The sequence below is a fragment of the Phodopus roborovskii genome, unplaced genomic scaffold (assembly GCF_943737965.1).
Source record: "Phodopus roborovskii unplaced genomic scaffold, PHOROB, whole genome shotgun sequence".
Classification (NCBI taxonomy): Eukaryota; Metazoa; Chordata; class Mammalia; order Rodentia; family Cricetidae; genus Phodopus; species Phodopus roborovskii.
Window position 1 is genome coordinate 21,767,501 of NW_026125295.1, and position 18,881 is coordinate 21,786,381.

General features: G+C 44.4%; 1 protein-coding gene across 1 annotated transcript in view; it reads right to left on the reverse strand.

The window, feature by feature from the left end:
- Dzip1l (DAZ interacting zinc finger protein 1 like) overlaps nucleotides 1-18,881 on the reverse strand; it is a 45,177-nt gene that overhangs the window by 24,799 nt on the left and 1,497 nt on the right. The window contains exons 2-4 of the mRNA XM_051206387.1: nucleotides 17,390-17,501; nucleotides 9,513-10,088; nucleotides 8,000-8,084 (exon numbers count right to left, since the gene is read on the reverse strand). Coding sequence (XP_051062344.1) covers nucleotides 8,000-8,084; nucleotides 9,513-10,013 — 586 coding nt within the window. The 5' untranslated portion in view covers nucleotides 10,014-10,088; nucleotides 17,390-17,501. The remainder of the gene's footprint in view (nucleotides 1-7,999; nucleotides 8,085-9,512; nucleotides 10,089-17,389; nucleotides 17,502-18,881) is intronic.

Here is an 18,881-nt window from a genome sequence, read left to right on the forward strand (position 1 = left end):
ACAAAAGCCAAGCAGTGGTGGTGACGCCTTTCATCCCAGCACTTGTGAGGCAGAAGCAGGTGAATCTCTGTGTGTTTGAAGCCAGCCCAGTCTACAGAGCAAGTTCCAGGACAGCCAAGGCTACACAGAGAAAACCTGCCTCAAAAAAAAAAAAAAAAGTAGTATATTCTCAAAGGGATTTTTATATGCTTGCAAATATATGCATAAAAATACATCAAAATAGACAAAGGAGACCTGCCTATCCAGGCAGGACCACCCATAATTTCCACCTGCTTGGTCTCTGACCCCACCTCCAGTCCTCTGCTGGAGCCCCGGGCCCATCCCAGAGATCCACCTCTCTCTGCGGGCCCACTCTGAGTTTCTGCAGGCAAGATCCTTGACCCCCAAATCCGGGCCTCTGCCAAAGAAAGAGGCCTCAGCTGGAGAGTTCCAGCTTCCAGTGAGATCCGACTATCCTGCAAAACTTTTCCAAGTTTCAGCTCAGCCCCTGTCCTCTTCCGCCAGCTATTGGCCAGAGGTGAGTCTGGGCCCAATTGGGGCAGCCTGTCCCCTACAACCCCCCCCCCCGCCCGAACTCCCTGGGTTGGCCCCTGATCCTGCTCCTCCTGTCTCCAGTCCCCATCTAGAGCACCCTTGGAGCTCTGATACACCCCCACCCATCCTGTGCCTACCCCCCCTACCCTGTGCCCTACCCTATCCTGCCGCTCTGGTTGAGCACTGGGACAGAAGGTGGAGCCAACAGTCCACCCTACTTCGGAGACTTCTCAGAGCAACTCTGAACAAAGGAAACCTGACTTTCCAGGCGGGACCACACATAATTTCCACCTGCTTGGTCTCTGACCCCCACCTCCAGCCCTCTGCTGGAGTCCCCGGCCCCTCCCAGAGATCCGCCTATCTCTGCGGGACCACTGTGAGTTCCTGCTGGCATCTTCTACTGGACCCTCATCCTTGACCCCATTCCTGGGTTCCTGTCTTCGGAAACCTCCTAGAGAGCTTGGACCACACACAGCTACAGATATTGAATCTCAGACCCACATAAGCCCACCGGGGAAGTACCATAGAGAGAAGGGGAGAGCCCACCAACACCTACTGGAAGAAGCTATGGGGAGAAGGCAATACAAGAAAACACCTAACAACAGAAAGACAAGCATGACACCACCAGAATCTAGGGAATCTACACCAACTAGAATGGAACACAACAACAAAGCAGAGGAAGCAGAAGGGAACAACTTAAAAATTCCCATCATAAAAATGATAGAGGCCCTCAAAGAAGATGTGAGAAAATCCCTTAAAGAAACGGAGGAAAAAACAAACAAAAAACTGGAAGAAATGAACAAATTCCTTAAGGAAAGTACAGAAAGCCAAGAAAAAACAATTAAGCAGGTGAAGGAAACAGTTCAAGACTTGAAAACTGAAATAGAGAAAATAAAGGCAACACAAACCAAAGGAATGCTGGAAATAGAAAAACTGGGCAAAAAATCGGCAACTACAGACACAAGCATAACCAACAGAATTCAAGAGATGGAAGAGAGAATCTCAGGCGCAGAAGATAAACTAGAAGAAATAGATTCATCGACCAAAGAAAATCATAAATCCAACAAATCCTTAACACAAAACATCCAGGAAATGTGGGACACCATGAAAAGGCCAAACCTAAGAATAATAGGCATAGACGAAGGTGAGAAAGCCCAGCTCAAAGGTGCTGAAAACATATTCAACAAAATCATCGAGGAAAACTTTCCAAATCTGAAGAAGGACATGCCCATGAAAGTACAAGAAGCATACCGAACACCAAATAGGCTGGACCAAAGAAAAAAGACCCCCTCGACATATAATAATCAAAACATCTAGCATACGAATAAAGAAAGAATATTAAGAGCAGCGAAGGTAAAAGGACAGGTAACATATAAAGGCAGACCTATCAAAATTACACCTGACTTCTCCATGGAAACCCTCAAAGCCAGAAGGTCCTGGATAGATGTTCTAAAAGTATTAAGAGAACACGGACACCAGCCTAGGCTACTATATCCAGCAAAACTCTCAATCACTATAGATGGAGAAAACAAGATATTTAATGACAAAACCAGATTTTCCCAATACGTATCTACAAATCCAGCCCTACAGAAAGCATTGGAAGGAAAACTCCAACCCAAGGAAGGTAACTACGCCCACAAAAATGTAGGCAACAGATAATCCAACTACACCAGAAACCAAGGGTAAAGCAGAACTAATATATTCACAATACCACTGCCAACAAGAAACCTAAATCAAACAAGCATCAACAATCAATAGTCCTTACTTACCCACAACATTAATGGTCTTAACTCACCTATAAAAAGACACAGAATGGATACGAAGACAGAATCCATCCTTCTGCTGCATACAAGAAACACATCTAAGCTTCAAAGATAGACATTACCTCAGGGTAAAGGGTTGGGAAAAGATATTCCAATCAACTGGAAATAAGAAGCAAGCAGGCATAGCTATCCTAATATCTAACAAGTTAGACTCAAACCAAAATTAGTCAAAAGAGATGAAGACGGTCATTTCATATTCATCGCAGGAGAAATCCATCAACACAAAGTCTCAGTTCTGAACATCTATGCCCCTAATACAAAGTCACCCACATTCGTAAAAGAGACACTACTAAAACTCAAAGCTCATATAAAACCTCACACACTTATAGTGGGAGACTTTAATACACCACTCTCAACACTAGACAGGACCACAAATCAGAAACTCAACAAAGAAACAAAAGAATTAACATAAGTTATGTCTCAACTAGGGTTAACAGACATCTATAGAACATTCCATCCAAAGACAAAAGAATATACCTTCTTCTCTGCTCCACATGGAACCTTCTCTAAAATCTACCACATACTAGGTGACATAACAAACCTCAACAGATACAAGAGAATAGGAATAGTCCCCTGTATCTTATCGGACCACCATGCTTTAAAATTGGAATTCAACAACAACACAAATAGCAGAAAACCTGCAAACTCATGGAAACTGAACAATGTGCACTACACCTGGGTCAAAGAAGAAAGAAAGAAATTAAGGACTTTCTAATATTCAATGAGAATGAGGACACAACACACCCGAACTTATGGGACACCTTGAAAGCAGTGCTGCGAGGGAAGTTCATTGCACTAAGTGTCCATATGAAGAAAATAGAGGATAGTCACATAAGAGAATTAACAGCGCAACTGAAAGCCTTAGAAAAGAGAGAAGCGAATTCACCCTGTAGGAGTAGACGCCAGGAAATAATCAACTTGAGGGCTGAAATTAACAAAATAGAAACCAGGAAAACAATACAAAAAATCAATGCAACGAAGAGTTGGTTTTTTGAGAAAATCAACAAGATAGACAAACCTTTATCCAAATTAACGAAAAAGCAGAGAGAGAACATGCAAATTAACAAAATCAGAAACGAAAAGGGGAACATAACAACAGACAGAGAGGAAATCCAGACAATTTTTCAGGTCATACTTTGAAAATCTGTATTCCACAAAAATTGAAAATTCAAAGGAAATGGTCAAATTTCTGGATAACTATCACTTACCAAAATTAAATCAAGAACAGACAAACAACTTAAACAGACCTATAACCCGCAATGAAATAGAAGCAGTCATCGAAAGCCTTCCAACCAAAAAAAGTCCAGGGCCAGATGGATTCAATGCAGAATTCTACCAGACATTCAAGGAAGAACTAATACCACTATTCCTCAAACTGTTCCATAAGATAGAAGCAGAAGGTTCATTGCCAAACTCTTTTTATGAGGCCACAATAACCTTGGTACCCAAGCCTCACAAAGACACAACTAAGAAAGAAAACTACAGACCAATATCCCTGATGAACATCAATGCAAAAATACTCAATAAAATACTGGCAAACCGAATTCAAGAATACATCAGAGAAATCATCCACCATGACCAAGTAGGCTGCATCTCTATTTGTCTATTTGTCTCTATTTGCAGATGATATGATAGTTTACATAAGTGACCCAATAAACTCTACCAGGGAACTCCTACAGCTGATAAACACGTTCAGCAAACTAGCAGCATACAAGATAAACTCAAAAAAAAAAATCAGTAGCCCTACTTTTTTCAGACGACAAAGAGACAGAGAAAGAAATCAGAGAAACATCACCCTTTACAATAGCCACAAGCAACATAAAGTATCTTCGTGTAACGCTTACCAAACAAGTAAAAGACCTACATAATAAGAACTTTGTGGCTCTAAAGAAAGAAATTAAAGAAGATACCAGGAAATGGAAAGATCTCCCATGCTCTTGGATAGGTAGGATAAACATAGTAAAAATGGCAATCTTGCCAAAAGCAATCTGCAGATTCAATGCAATCCCCATTAAAATCCCACAATTCTTAACCGACCTTGAAAGGATAATAATCAACTTTATATGGAAAAACAAAAGACCCAGGATAGCCAAAACAACCCTATACAATAAAAGAACTTCAGGAGGCATCACCATTCCTGACTTTAAACTCTACTACAGAGCTACAGTTCTGAAAACAGCATAAAAATAGACAGGTAGACCAATGGAATTGAATTGAAAATCCTGATATTAACCCACACACCTATGAACACCTGATTTTCGACAAAACAGCTAAAATTATACAATGGGGCGAGGACATCATCTTCAACAAATGGTGCTGGCACAATTGGATGAGGGTGTGTAGAAGACTGCAGATAGACCCATGTCTGTCGCCATGCACAAAACTCAAGTCTAAATGGATCAAAGACCTCAACATCAATCCAGCCACATTGAACCTCTTAGAAGAGAAAGTAGGAGGTACCCTTGAACAAATTGGTATAGGAGACCACTTCCTAAACATAACTCCAGGGGCACAGACACTGAGAGAAACAATTAATAATGGGACCTCTTCAAACTTAGAAGCTTCTGTAAGGCAAAGGACACAGTGGACAAGACCAAACGGCAGCCCACAGACTGGGAAAAGATTTTCACCAATCCTATATCCGACAAAGGGCTGATCTCCAAAATATACAAAGAACTCAAGAAACTAGTCAACACAACACCAAATAACCCTATTAAAAAATGGGGTACAGAACTGAAGAAAGAATTCTCAATAGAGGAAATCAAAAAGGCTGAAAGACACTTAAGAAAATGTTCCACATCCCTAGCTATCAGGGAAATGCAAATCAAAACAACTTTGAGATACCATCTTACCCCTGCCAGATGGCTAAAATTAGAAACACCAGTGATGACTTATGTTGGAGAGGATGTGGAGAAAGTGGAACACTCCTCCACTGCTGGTGGGAGTGCAAACTCATACAGCCATTTTGGAGATCAGTATGGCAGTTCCTGAGGAAAATGGGAATTAGTTTACCACAGGACCGGGCAATCCCCCTCTTAGGCATATACCCAAAGGATTCACATCCATGCAACAAAGACATCTGTTCAACTATGTTCATAGCAGCACTATTTGTAATAGCAAGAACCTGGAAGCAACCTACATGCCCCTCAATTGAAGAATGGTTAATGAAGATGTGGCACATCTACATAATGGAATACTACTCTGCAGAAAAAAATAATGGTATCTTGAAATTCGCAGGCAAGTGGATGGCACTTGAAGAAACCATCCTGAATGAGGTAACCCAGTCACAAAAAGAGGAACACAGTATGTACTCACTCATATATGGATTTTAGACCTAGATCAAAGGATCACCAGCCTATAATTCACACCACCAGAGGAACTAAGATACAAGGTATATTCTAAGAGATTCATATAAAGTCCCTCACAGAACTGGTAATGGACAAGTCCCCCAGAGCTCAGGGGAAGTGGGGGGGGGGCAGCGAATGGAGAGAGAAGTAGGAGAAAATGAGGGGGAGGAAAGGAAAACATGTGCGACCAGGAAGATTTAGTCTGGTTAGGAATAGAAGACAGGAAAGAGAGAGAGAGAGAGAGGAGAGAGAGAAAGAGAGAGAGAGAGGAGAGAGAGAAAGAGAGAGAGAGAGAGAGAGAGAAAGAGAGAGAGAGAGAGAGAGAGAGAGAGAGAGAGAGAGAGAGAGAGAGAGCATAAAATAGGGAGCCAATATTGGTTTGAAGATAAAATTGAACACAAAGAAAGGTCTAGAGAACTACAAGACTGCTGCCAACTAACAATTTGAGCTTCCGTGGAAAGGCTACCATAAATGCCCTTCCCGGAGAGTGAGATCAACAACTAACTTATCCATGGATCCCTCAACTAATGCCTGTTGGAAACAGGAGCAAACACCCATAAATAAACACTGAGTCGAAGTAGAACTCAGATGCAGAGGGAGAAGACAAGACCATGTGGCAGAAACACATAGAGGCAGCTTATCTGAACAAGGAGTAGCTAACGGGCCACCAGACTAATAGCTGGGAAGCCAGCATGGGACTGACTCAGGCCCCCCTGAATATGGATCTCAGCCAGAAGGACTGAGCAGTCTAAGAGACCTCAGACAGTGGAGCCAGGATGTATCCCTGATGCACAAAAGGACTTTGAGACACATCTGCCATGGAGGGATAACTGCCTTAATCTAGAGACAGGAGAGAAGCCCTAGTCCCTACTTCACATGACCTGTCAGACCTATGTGACCCCTACTGGATGACATTCCCCTACATATGGAATTGGGGTGGGGGGATGGGAGGGGATGGTGGTTAGGGTGCATGTGAGAGGGCAGAGAGGGTAAAAGGGAGGAAAGGAGAGAGGGAGGAAGGGAGGGAGTGAGGGAGGTTGGCAGGGAGGGAGGAAGGGAGGGAAGGAGAGGGAACTGGGATCGACATATAAAATAATAAATTAAATTAAAAAAAAATGCTTTGACTCCAAAATTTAAGTTCAAGGATAAGTTACTGGGGAAAAGGATTTCTATTTTTGTTTCCACAGAAAATGAAAAGATGTGGATTCCTTCCAGACTAATGTGGTTTGATCAAGCCAGACCACCTGAAACAGAGTACCAGGTGATCCTACATTCAAAACAGCTGGACAAAGCAGCCTGACAGACTACAGCCAGGATTTCTGAATCTTCTTCAAATTCCCCATGACAGCGCCCCTTACCAGCAGGAAGTAGTTTGGAAAGAACAATGCCCAAATTCCCGAATATTGTCTATAAATGTTTGTATTCATTTAAATGGACTTGGTTATATAAAATAAAAAAAAATCAAAATAATAACTGCCAATGATAATGCCCATTGTTTTTATTTTTCTTTTCCTATGTATCATCATGTAGTTAAGTTTCCATATCCAAAACATATTTTTACAAGAAACTAGTATTTAAGACATAGACTTTTTCCTTAAATAATCCCCAATGTTGAACTAAGTGCATAGTTAAATGATACCACTTTAAGCTCTGTATGTGTGTGTGCGTGTGCGTGTGTGTCTGTCTAAGGCCTGAACCTAGAACTTCACTCATACAAGCAAGTCCTATATTCCTATATTCAATTCTAAAAATCTTTTTTATTTTTAAGGGAATTGCAGTGATGGGAAATAACAGTGCTTTCCTGAGTGATGTTTTATATTCCATTATGTTTATTTTATTGTGTACTGTTGCACTCACTTTATGAGGACAGCACAAAGTCTTGCTGCTCCTTTTGGAACTTGAAATGGCAAAATTAAATCAAGTGCTTAAGTGGTGATAAGCACAATACACCTAACAGCCAAAGAACTGGTCTGACTGCTCATTTGCCCCATTTATGCTCACAGCCAGCCTCAGAGAGCTTCCGAGGAGGCAGGGAGACTAAAGGCCACTCAGAGCCACTGCCTGCTCCAGCCACAGAGAAGGGCACAAAATTTCAGAGGCAAAATGCTGACCAGTGTCATGGAAAGGAAAAAGCTACAACTAAGCCTATGTGTCTGGTTCCTCTTGCTCCCTACACAGACAAGACTGTTCTGAGCTCCACATGGACTCTCTAAGCGGCTCTAAGAGTAGTTCATGTGTCTGTGCCCCACTCACCGAACCCTAGCGCAGCAGCTCCCAGATGCTGCCCGGACTCACCGACTTCTGCCGTGCCTGCATGCCTGCGCTGGATGTGGCCCCGGAGAAAGGTGGCATTCATGAACGTCTTATCACACAAATGGCACTACACAGAAGAAAAGCAATTTGAAAAGCTGGGTTAGATCCCCCAGATAGCATGGGATTTCCCTGTATTGAAAATCTGTCTCCCCAGAGCCAAGGGCTGCTTCAGAAATAGAAATAACTTGAAGGGTTGGGAGTATGGGAGACCCTGGGTTCAATTCCCATCACCGCATAAATAAAGAATGATGGGAAGGGAAGGGAAATAGGAACGCTGGTTTTTAGTAGAATACAAGACCAGTGAATAACCACCATATGTCCCAGCCCTCTCTTATAACTGAGTGTGACCATGTCACTATATTCTAGTCATTACATGTAAGCAGAAATGGTATATGCAATTTCTAAGAGGTGACTCTGTTTAAGTCCTGGAGACACACCCCTTTAATTGGAGTACTCAGGAGGCAGCACAGTCAGGCAGATTCTGTCACTGAACAGTACATTCACAATGGACAGAGTCTGCACTGACACATTCTGCCCACCGGAGACTCAACAAAAATAAACCTCTATTGTAAGGGGAATGTGAAGTAGGTGGGACATCTTATCGCCCCACCCCACACTAACAGCCTTGCCCCCAAACTATGAATCTCCTGAAAATCTCAAGACCTGTAACCACATTCTAGAGCCTGCCCATGGCCAGGGTTACTGTCTCAACCTGTGTTTCTGGTGCAGTGGATTCAAACGCACAAGTGCTGAGCTGTTTATGAATTATGAAATAGGTTTTCTAAAATAAACCTGCCTCCACTATGCCTTGCCACACACTTAGTAGTCAACATTCACATGCTTCCATGCACACACACATGCCTTTACACAGCACATACTACTTACATTCAAACTCTCCATCCCCGTACACGTACAAACACATCTACTTTCCATACATATATCCTTAGACACATATACTACATATCCTTCATTCATTCACATATACATCCTTACATGTAGCCTCTACATACAAGACAGACATTTACATCCCCCCTCAAAGACACACAGACACACATCATAAATATATCTTTATATTAGACTTCTCTGCTGCGTCCACCATGGTAAGTCAGTACAAGTAAACGTTATACAACACATATTCTACAGACACAGACATCACAGTGGTACTTCAATCACTTGCATATACATATTGAACACGCCCACATGCACAGATACAAACCTCATATAGTCACACCTTCACACACTACACACGCATCTTCTCCATGCACTAGAGTACTCTGTATACATAACCCTGTACACTCATCTCTCCATGCCCATTCTACACGTATATAGCATAGAACCCAATAAGAATCCTCAGACTGTCAGAATGTCATCTCTAAAACCTGCTCATAACTGGTGACAATGGCCTCCAGTAGTCTCATGGCCCAAGGCAGTGCCAATAATCTGTCCTGATACCTAAGGTGCACAGCTTAGGTTCCCCTCGGCAAAGAATCCTCACCGTGTGGTAGCTGTGGGCACCCGTCTGCAGAAGCAGCTGCTGTAGGGTGCTGATCATCTTTCGCCGGCGCCGGCTCTCCTCCCGAACACCCTTGAGCTCATCAGCCTGGCGCCCCAGCTCCTGCTGGCCACGCTGCTGCTGGCCCAGGCTGGCCTGCAGCCGTGTTTCCAGCTGCGCCACACTGGTACTCAGGCAGTCCTGACAGTGAAGCAGATACTCGATGATGAGCTGTGCCAGGCGCAGCACCTTGAGCAGCACTGGGTCCACGGGCTGCCTGCAGTGGGTGCACACCTCTCGATCCAAATTACAGAAGGTGACACCAGCAATGTTCTCCTGCAGAGTAGCGACGTCCAGCTCCCGAGCCACACGGTCCACGTCTACAGCGCTGATGCGCCTCCAGTCTATGCTCTCACGACGAGGCTGGAACTTGAAGGTGGGGAGCGTGTAAGACCCGGACAGCGGGCCACTAAGGCCCTCAACAGTGGCTGCTGGATACTGCATGGGCAGGAGAGGCTCTGGGCTGACCACGGAGGTAGAGTGCCACCAAGGCCACTGGCCAAGGAGCTGGAAGAGGACCTGGAAAATGGAAGAGTCCAAGTCACACAAGTTTGAATAGCTGTATCTTCCTTATACCTGCTCAGCAAAACCTTAAAGTGGAGCACAGTGAGTTGTCTGCGTAAGAGCTACTCGGTACGATGCCCTGACTGTGTTGACATGGCAACGCTGTAGGAAGGATAGATAGGCCTTCCACTGCACAGACATGTATCTGAATCCTCTGCCATGGGCAAGTCTCTTCCTCTTAAACCTCCTGTGTCAATGTGGGAGTAGGAAACCCACTTGGAAGGACTGTGGTGAGGAAGGAGGCTGGTGACACACTCTGCCTAGTGCCTGGCACATGGTGGGGTCCTCAGGAACTCTCTACAGACCCACTGCAGCAGTGCCTGACAACGAATTTTGTTAAGTGTGCAAGTGGGTTTTTCTGCAATGCTACAGTTACTTGGGATACAGTTCAACAACTCTCCCAGAATGGCAGAGCCACCTAATGAGCACAACAGTGCCATACAGCATTCTAGTAGAGCATGCCTGGACAACATTTCCCAGTTTCTCCTGCAGTAAAGTACGATCATGTGACTAAGTTCTTTCTGGTGGATTGCAAGTGAAATAATGTCCATAGGAAAGCCGCTATGTGCTCAGTCTATGATGGGCCTGTTTGTTTATTTGCTGCTTTATTTTTATTTTTTACACACAGGGCCTTAGGCATGCCAGTCCAATGCTTTAACATTGAACTTCACTCCAAGCCCATTAACAGATCAGAGAAAAGAGCTTTGCTGTTTTTTGTTTGTTTGTTTCTTTGTTTCCCAAAAGACTGGGATTCTATTTCCTGTGCTCTTGGTAGATATGCTTGCCAGCTTTTTCTCATGTTGCCACAAGCTACAATCATCTAGAGTTAGGAAACACAACTGAGAAAATGTCTCCATAAGAATGGGCTGTAGGCAAGCATGTGGGGAGTTTTCTTAATTGATGATTGATGTGGAAGGGTCCAACCCACTGTGGATGGGCATGTGGTCCTGGAGTGTACAAGAAAACAAACTGAGCAAGCCAGTAAGCAGCATCCCTCCATGGCCTCCGCTCTAGTTCCTGCCTCGAGGAACTGACTTCATTTAGTGACATGCTCTTCATAATGGCATGTAACCTGAGTATTATAACCTGAAATAAACTCTTTTCTCCACAAGTTGTTTTGATTATGGTGTTTTACTACAGCAGTAGAAACCCAAACTAAAATAGGAGGCATGTAATTTCTGTCTTTGAACAGTACTTTGACAATATCAGTGGGAATTTAAAATTAATATACTACTAACAATTAAGCCAGGTGATGGTGGCACACTCCTTAAATCCCAGCACTTGGGAGACAGAGGCTGGTGGATCTGTATGAGGCCAGCCTGCTCTATGGAGGGAGTTCCAGGACAGCCAGGGCTATACAGGGAAACCCTGCCTCAATAAACCAAGAAGGAAAAGGAAGAGAAATATTATTGTTATTATTATTAACATCATCATCATTATTATTATTATTTGGCTGGAATGCAGTTCGGTAGTAAAGTATCTGCCTAGCATTCATAAAACCCTGGATTTGATCTCCAGCACTGAAGAGAGACAGGCCTGGTACATGAGGACTTATAATCCCAGATACTTAGGAGGTTGAGTCAGGAGAATTATGAGTTCAAGACCTGCCTATACTACAGAGTAAGTTAAAGACCAGCCTGAGTAACTATCAAATAATAATAATAATAATAATGATAATAATCAAGAGGGGCAGAAGCCTGGGACTGTAGCTCAGTGGTAGAGACTTGCCTTGCATGCGCAAAGCCTTGAGTTTAATCACCAGCACACGCGCGCGTGCGCACACACACACACACACACACACACACACACATACACACAAGATTCTTCATAAAAAAGTGAATTATAATTTACCCTATAAACAAACTCATCTGCACAAAGATGCCTATGGAAAAATTGTCATTGCAATATTAGTTATAAAAGTAATGCACAAGAAAATATATAAGAAAGTAAAGTACAGCAGGTGGTGGTGGTGAGTGCTTTTAATCCCAGCACTCAGGAGGCAGAGGCAGGTGGAGCTGTGTGTTTGAGGCCAGCCTGGACTACAAATCAAAGCTAAACATAGAAACCCTGTCTCAAAAAAAAAAAAAAAAAAAAAAAAAAAAAAAATCACAGAAAAAGAGAAGGGGGTGCAAAGTACAATATGGGATATAATTGATACAATTGATTGATACTTCTACACAACCAAATACTCTGTTGCTACTTATAAAGGCAAGACAGTTTTTATACCAATAGGGAATAATGACATCATATGCACACATATACACACTTAATACAATCGCATTTAATAATAGCTTAAAAATTACAAAGATAGAGATGGTTGGAATGGTTGACTATGAGAGCAATGAGACCGTGGGATAAATAAATGGATAGATGGATGACAGCAGGTGGTCAGACAGACAGATGAGACTCACAAAGTGTTCACTGCAGTGATGTATACCTGTTCTGATTATGTAAAACATGCACACCCGTTAGTCATGTGATTCATTTACATGCCTGATTTCATAAGCACAGATTTTCCTAAAAGAGCCAAAAGCTATTGGAGTGCCTTCCTACTGCCTGTAGGAAGTGAAAGTGGCTGCAAGATTTTTAAATTTTTAGTTTCCATCTCTCTATGCTATTCAAAGTTCTTCCCACCATCACCTATTAATTTTATTTATATAAATAGGGAAGTGTGTGTGTGTGTGTGTGTGTGTGTGTGTGTGTGTGTGTGTATCCCTTGCAAACTAAGATGAGAAAAGGTACACACTTCCCTATTTATCAAATTCTTTCCAGCCTGTGTGATCCAGTTATTGAAATGCAATCCAAGAAAAGTGTCTGAGTTTATCTTTGTCAACTTGACTGGGTTTAGAGTTACCTAGGAGACACACCTCTCAGCTTGTCTATCGGGTGTTTCTAAAGAGTCTTAACCTTGGGAAGAAGCCCCACCCTGGATATGGGTCTGTCCCCTGGCCTGGAGTCTCAGACTGAATAAGGCAACATTCTCTGCTTCCTATCTGCGGGAGTGGTAGTTCGCTACCTCACACCCCTACTGCCATGCCCACCCACCACTATAATGGAAGCCAGAACAGACCCATGTTTCCTTCCATTGCTTTTGTCAGGCATATGTTAAAACAATGAGAAAAGTTCACAAAACTCATGAAAGAAAACAAGTGGGACTAGATGGGCAGAGAAGGGGCTCTAGGAAAGTCCCTGTCCCTTTCTGAACTGCCTTCCTCTGGAAAAGACGGTGGCAATGGCCAGGCAAGCTCTACCTGCTTCCCAGGGAATATGGGGAGGGGGGGCGATGCAACTCAGAGGTAACACCAGCATATTTCATGCAATCTCTAAGCATGAATCTACAAATAGATGGCTGACACCTAGCCCATTATGCGCCACAAGGAAGGAGAGAGACAACACTTATAGGTTCCAAAGATTTAATCAACCACCACATAAGCGGGCTACTGATCCATCAGGGCTGCAGGACCAGGACTCCAGAGTCTTGTTTCTCCTGACAGCCCTGAGTAGGAGCAGAATAATATAATCACAAAAATCACAAACAGGTGTTGCCAAGTTACAGTTACAATTTTCACCAATCAGAAATCAAAGATGAGGGGCGTCCTTGTGTGTTCCATTATTGTCAGCCAACATATGTGCAAGCCTTTTAGCCCAACCAATCAGATTCATTTATTCTTTCTGTTGTTGGGACCAGCTATAATGTTTCTAGAGAGCTAAAGATGCATATCCACTATTTCTATGGTTTAGGGAGGAGGTTGGTCAACCACTGGAAAGTTCTCAGCTCCCGTGGGGCTTGGGAACCTGAACTTTATTTCACCCTCCAGGTAAAATGGAGTCAGAAGCCAAAATGGCAGCACTCAGGCCAAGGTACTTTTGCCTGCTCCCTTCAGATACAGTACCATTATGCCAATGCCAACGAGAGGAACAAGAGCTGAACTACAGATACATGGTCATATGCCTCCGGAGTTTGTGGGCCTGAACTATTCAACTGTGATAAGGCTCTCCTCTAGAAGTTTTACTTTGACTAGAAGCTAACCCCTTTACCTTTAAGCCTCTAATGTATTCATTCGAAATCTCCCCTTGCTCACTGCATACCTGTTTGGGCTGAGCCCAGCAGCTAGCATTGTGAGTAGTGTATGTTGTATTAACCACACCCCTGCACCCGCCTTGGGGTTCAGTGTGGCTTCTTGCTTTTTGATTGATCCTCAGACTGGACACAGGATGCCCTGAGCCCAGCTTTTCAGTTTCATTTCTCAGATACTCTTCCAAAAGCAACACCATCCGGCATAAGCATCCCACCATGTTCACCGGAAGACCAGCATGTTTCTATCCCATTTGATGTGTCAGTTTGCAAGCAAAACAGGGGTTGTGTAACATGGTACTCACCATGCTTAGCTCCAAGTTGCAGCCTCACCACCAGAGCCTCGGAGACGACTGCTCACAACAAGCCGTGCCCCTGAGCAACAGCAGGTTACCAGGCATGCTATACATGCACAAGGGTAACAGGACACCTGCTTCCGGTCCTCCCAAGCCTGAGAACCTCACTCTTTAACTATTTAAGCTTTGGCCTCCCGTGTTTGCCAATATTCCTCTCTCTAATGATAAGGCCACAGCTCTCCATCACCAGCTCTCTCTCCTCTCTCTTTCTCTCTCTCTCTCTGTCTCTCTGAACACCCCTGCCAGCCTCCCTGTTCAGCAAATGATAGGCAGAGTGCAGATGCCCCTAACTACGGCCCATGTCTTACTGCATTCTCCTAAGGATGAGTTCATATACCTACCAGTTTAGCTACTCTTCTCTTGACTGAGCCTTGGGCTACCCCCAAGTTTCTTTGCTCGGGTCCCTTCTGGCTCTTGTGACTTTTGGATCCCTTCCAAACTGCTTAGATTCCAAACCCAAGTTCCAACAGTGCTAGGAAAGTAGCATTAACTACATGAAACACCAGGTAAGACAGACACCTCAGCACATGCATGATGACAAACCGAGTCTCTGCCTCAGTGTCTGAGACTCAGTAAAGCTGTGGTTCTCAGAGCCCTCCACTCCCTGGGCCAGCTCCCAGTTCATAACCTGAGAACATGTTAGAACCCAGAACCAGGGCTGGGAGCCAGCCTACTTGGTAAGGTGTCTGCCCCCAGAAGCATAAAGACCTGCATTTGTATTCCACATAAAAGCCAAGCATGACGGCACGTGCATGTAACCCTAGCACTGGGTAGGGGACAAACACAGGCAGATCCCTGGAATTCAGTGGCCAGACAATCTAGCCAATCAGTGAGCTCTGGGTCAGCAAGAGAACCTGTCTCAAATAGCCAAGGGCACACAAGACAGTCGGTTCATCAGGTAAAGGACATACCTCATAATTCTGATTACCTGAGTTAGTTCCCTAGGGCCCACATAAATGTGGGAGAGAATTGAGTCTAAGTTTTCTTCTGACCTCCATGTGCATGCCATGCCCTGTCCTCTACATCATTCATACACACACACACACACACACACACACACACACACACACACCAGCAAATATCAGAGTAGAGAGCAGTAAAGGAAGACACCCTCTGTAGTGGATTGCTGAGGATCATGGCAATGGGAGAGTGTTCCTCAAAACAATTCCTAGGAACTAGAGCAATGGCTCAGCAGTTAAGAGGACCGGCCGCTCTTCCCAGCGGACCCAGGTTCAATTCACAGCATCTACAAGTCAACTCACAACTGTCTGTAACTCCAGTTCCAGGCATTAGGTAAGTATGTGGTACATATACATATATGCAGTTAAACACTCATTCACATAAATGTATTAAAAACAAAGCAAAACAATTCCTAAAGAGCTGCCATCACATTCTGAGTCACGGAGAATAAAAAACGTCTGCCCAAGGTCCAGAAGCTGGGTACAAACCCAAACAGCTCTCAGCCACTGTTTCTGCAGCCCCTCAGGATAGATTGTCCTATGCCACTGCCTTCTGTCCTTGCTCAAGATGGACACACGCCTCAAGGCTCTGCTCCTCATAACTGTTACCAGAAATCCCTCCTGGGCCCAGAGTCCAAATTTACTGGCTCTTCTCTGCTTCCCCGCCCCCCCCCCCGCCCCGAGCACTAAGTACTCATTCTGGTCAGTGTCAGCAAATGACTCCTAAGCCCTGCAAAAGTCAGAATAGATGGGATTCCAGACACTGATTCCTGCCATTATGAAGGAATGAGAAGTTTGGGGGGAGGGGGGGGAGATGAAAGGGGAAAGCTAACATCTCTGAACTCCACAGTCCTAAGGTTTCACATACGTTGTCCCATGTAATTCTCACAGCAACCCATTACACAGATGAAGAAACTGAGAAAGTGAATAAGGAAGGGCATGATTTTCCCACAATTGCCTAATTACAGTGTCGGGCTCCAGAATTTATTCTCCAAAAGACAGAAAAATATGAAGAACTTCCCCTAGAGAGTGGTAAGTGCCAGGGTATGATCCAAGAAGGGGTCCACACCAAGGCATTGCTGTGCCCTTCTTCCCCACCTGCTCCCTAAGTCTGAGATTTTCAGGGGTTGCACATTGCCTTACTCCTGTCTAGTCCTGCCTTGTTCCGTCTATTGCATCTCAGTCTCTGATCCGTTTCCTGGTGGCTATTAAACTGAACAAAACTGCCAAAATCGTAAACTATTTGCCTCACAATTCTGTGTTCTTGGGGGTCCTGGGGGAAATGAGGCTAGGACCACCAAGAGTTAGACTCAACAGGACAAATGAGTAAGTCATCTTTCATTTGGACTCACCTCAGAGAAATGAGGTCACAGTGAAGTGTTGGACTTGCTGTCCACCCGCAGTCACAAACTGATCCCATTGGCTACTAATGGCTCCGGTGGGTGGGCTCAGGCCCATCAGTGAGTCCTCCCAGTGGCCAGCGTGGCTGTCAAGATGGGGCTTCACAGCTTGCTCTCCTAGTGCCTTCAAACCTTTCTTTTCACAAACTCCTAAGCAAACTTCATAAACACCATGAAGGGAGACCCCACTTGCTTCCATAGAACTCTGAGTTCATGAGGCTTTTACTGCACCCCCAATAGTAGCACTCCTATCTCCTTTTATGACTCTAGAAGAAATTCTGGGGGGCTCTGGCTTCAAACGGTAGGCTAGAAATGTAGGAATTCATGTAGATGGTGAACTGATGGCTGCAGCTGTTATTTATCAAGCGCCTAAACCTGAATTACACCAACCGACCTCCCAACAATGATGGCAGGGGTGCCATACTGACGCTACAACAGGCTGTTTTTCATTGTGGAAATACAGTACCTGAGATTCCTTGAGTAGAATGGAAGGGCTGCCAGGGTTTGCAGCAAATCATGACAGGGTCACTGCTGGAGACCTGAAATCCTCAGTGTACCTCAGCTCCAAAGCCTGCTTCCTGGCAAGGACAGGCAGAAGACAAAGCCACATGACAATGTTGCTGGTTACCAAGAAACCACACACCCCAGGGGCAGGGACTCGGGCCTGCTCCAGACCGAATTATCAGCAGACTGTTTTCCCACATCTGGGAAAAGAAACACAAGGGAGAGATGATTCACCATCATTAGGAAATCTGAGGCTGTGTTACCTGTATCTACACGTTTTGATGGGGTTCAGAGAAACTTCCCAGTCCTACTTTACTCTCATGGACCTTTATGCTAGTGTTTGAAGTTCGCTCCACTATGGCAATGTTCATTACCCCCTGCAGCAATTCCACACTCAATGTCCAAAAGAAAGAAGGAAAGAAAGATCTGAGGGAGTGTTTACTACCTCCCAAGTCAGTGGTTCCATGAGGAAACAAATCCTGGAGGCCATGTGACTCTTCTGCCAAAAATAATATTCACAAAATTGCCCAAACATCCCATTCTTTTTTTCATTTAAATTGCATCTACACATCTCACTGTCTTTTTCTTCCTCAAAAATGAAACCAAGAGGGAAGTTCAGGAAGTGCCAGGCTTCTAAGCGCCATGGGCAATCATTTACAAACTTGCCCTGGCTTCCAAGCTAACTTCACCGGCGCCTGCCCTGGGGAACTCTGAGCTTGTTATTAGTGCTAATTGTCATGGCTGCCAAGGAAACCTTCCCACAGTTTGCAAACAGGCTCTCCACACACCAGAGTCAAGGGAGTGCTGGAGCCCCTGATGGAAATGGGAGGGATCTGGGACCGCTGAACACTTCCACAGACCCCAGTCTAGAGCTTAGAGTTTCTTGTTTTACTACATAAACGTTTTCTTAAAAATTAAGGAGTCTAGGGGCTGCATCCACTCTCAGAACTTCCAAACAGCAAAAGATAGATTCACTCCCAGAGGCACCAAGATCTCCCTAGTAGCTGGCTGGCCCCCTCTGCCCCGACAACTTTACAATGATTTCCTCTTGACTGCTTGTTGGTGTGGGTGTGCTGGTGGGGACGCAAGGCAGGGCCTTGCACATGCTAACTATGAATGAGCTCTACCACCAAACTACGACTCCAGCTCCAAGGAGATACTTTTTAAAGCCAGTACCAGAAGAGCACTTACGTGACCCCTGGCAAGTCAACTATACTCCAGGGCAGGTCCTACTCAAAAGAGTAGTGAGACAACTGGACTGAGGGTTGTAGGGGGGATCTCAACATTAGGTGGGTAGGGAAGTGAGGGTGGAGAGAGTGGGGGAGTATGATCAGAATACATGCAGGAAATTCTCAAAGAATTAAGAAAAATATTTATAAAAGCTTATTGTGAAGTTTTGTCACACACACAAAGATTTTTTTTTTTTCTAAAAATGGAGGTGGAACCTTAACCAA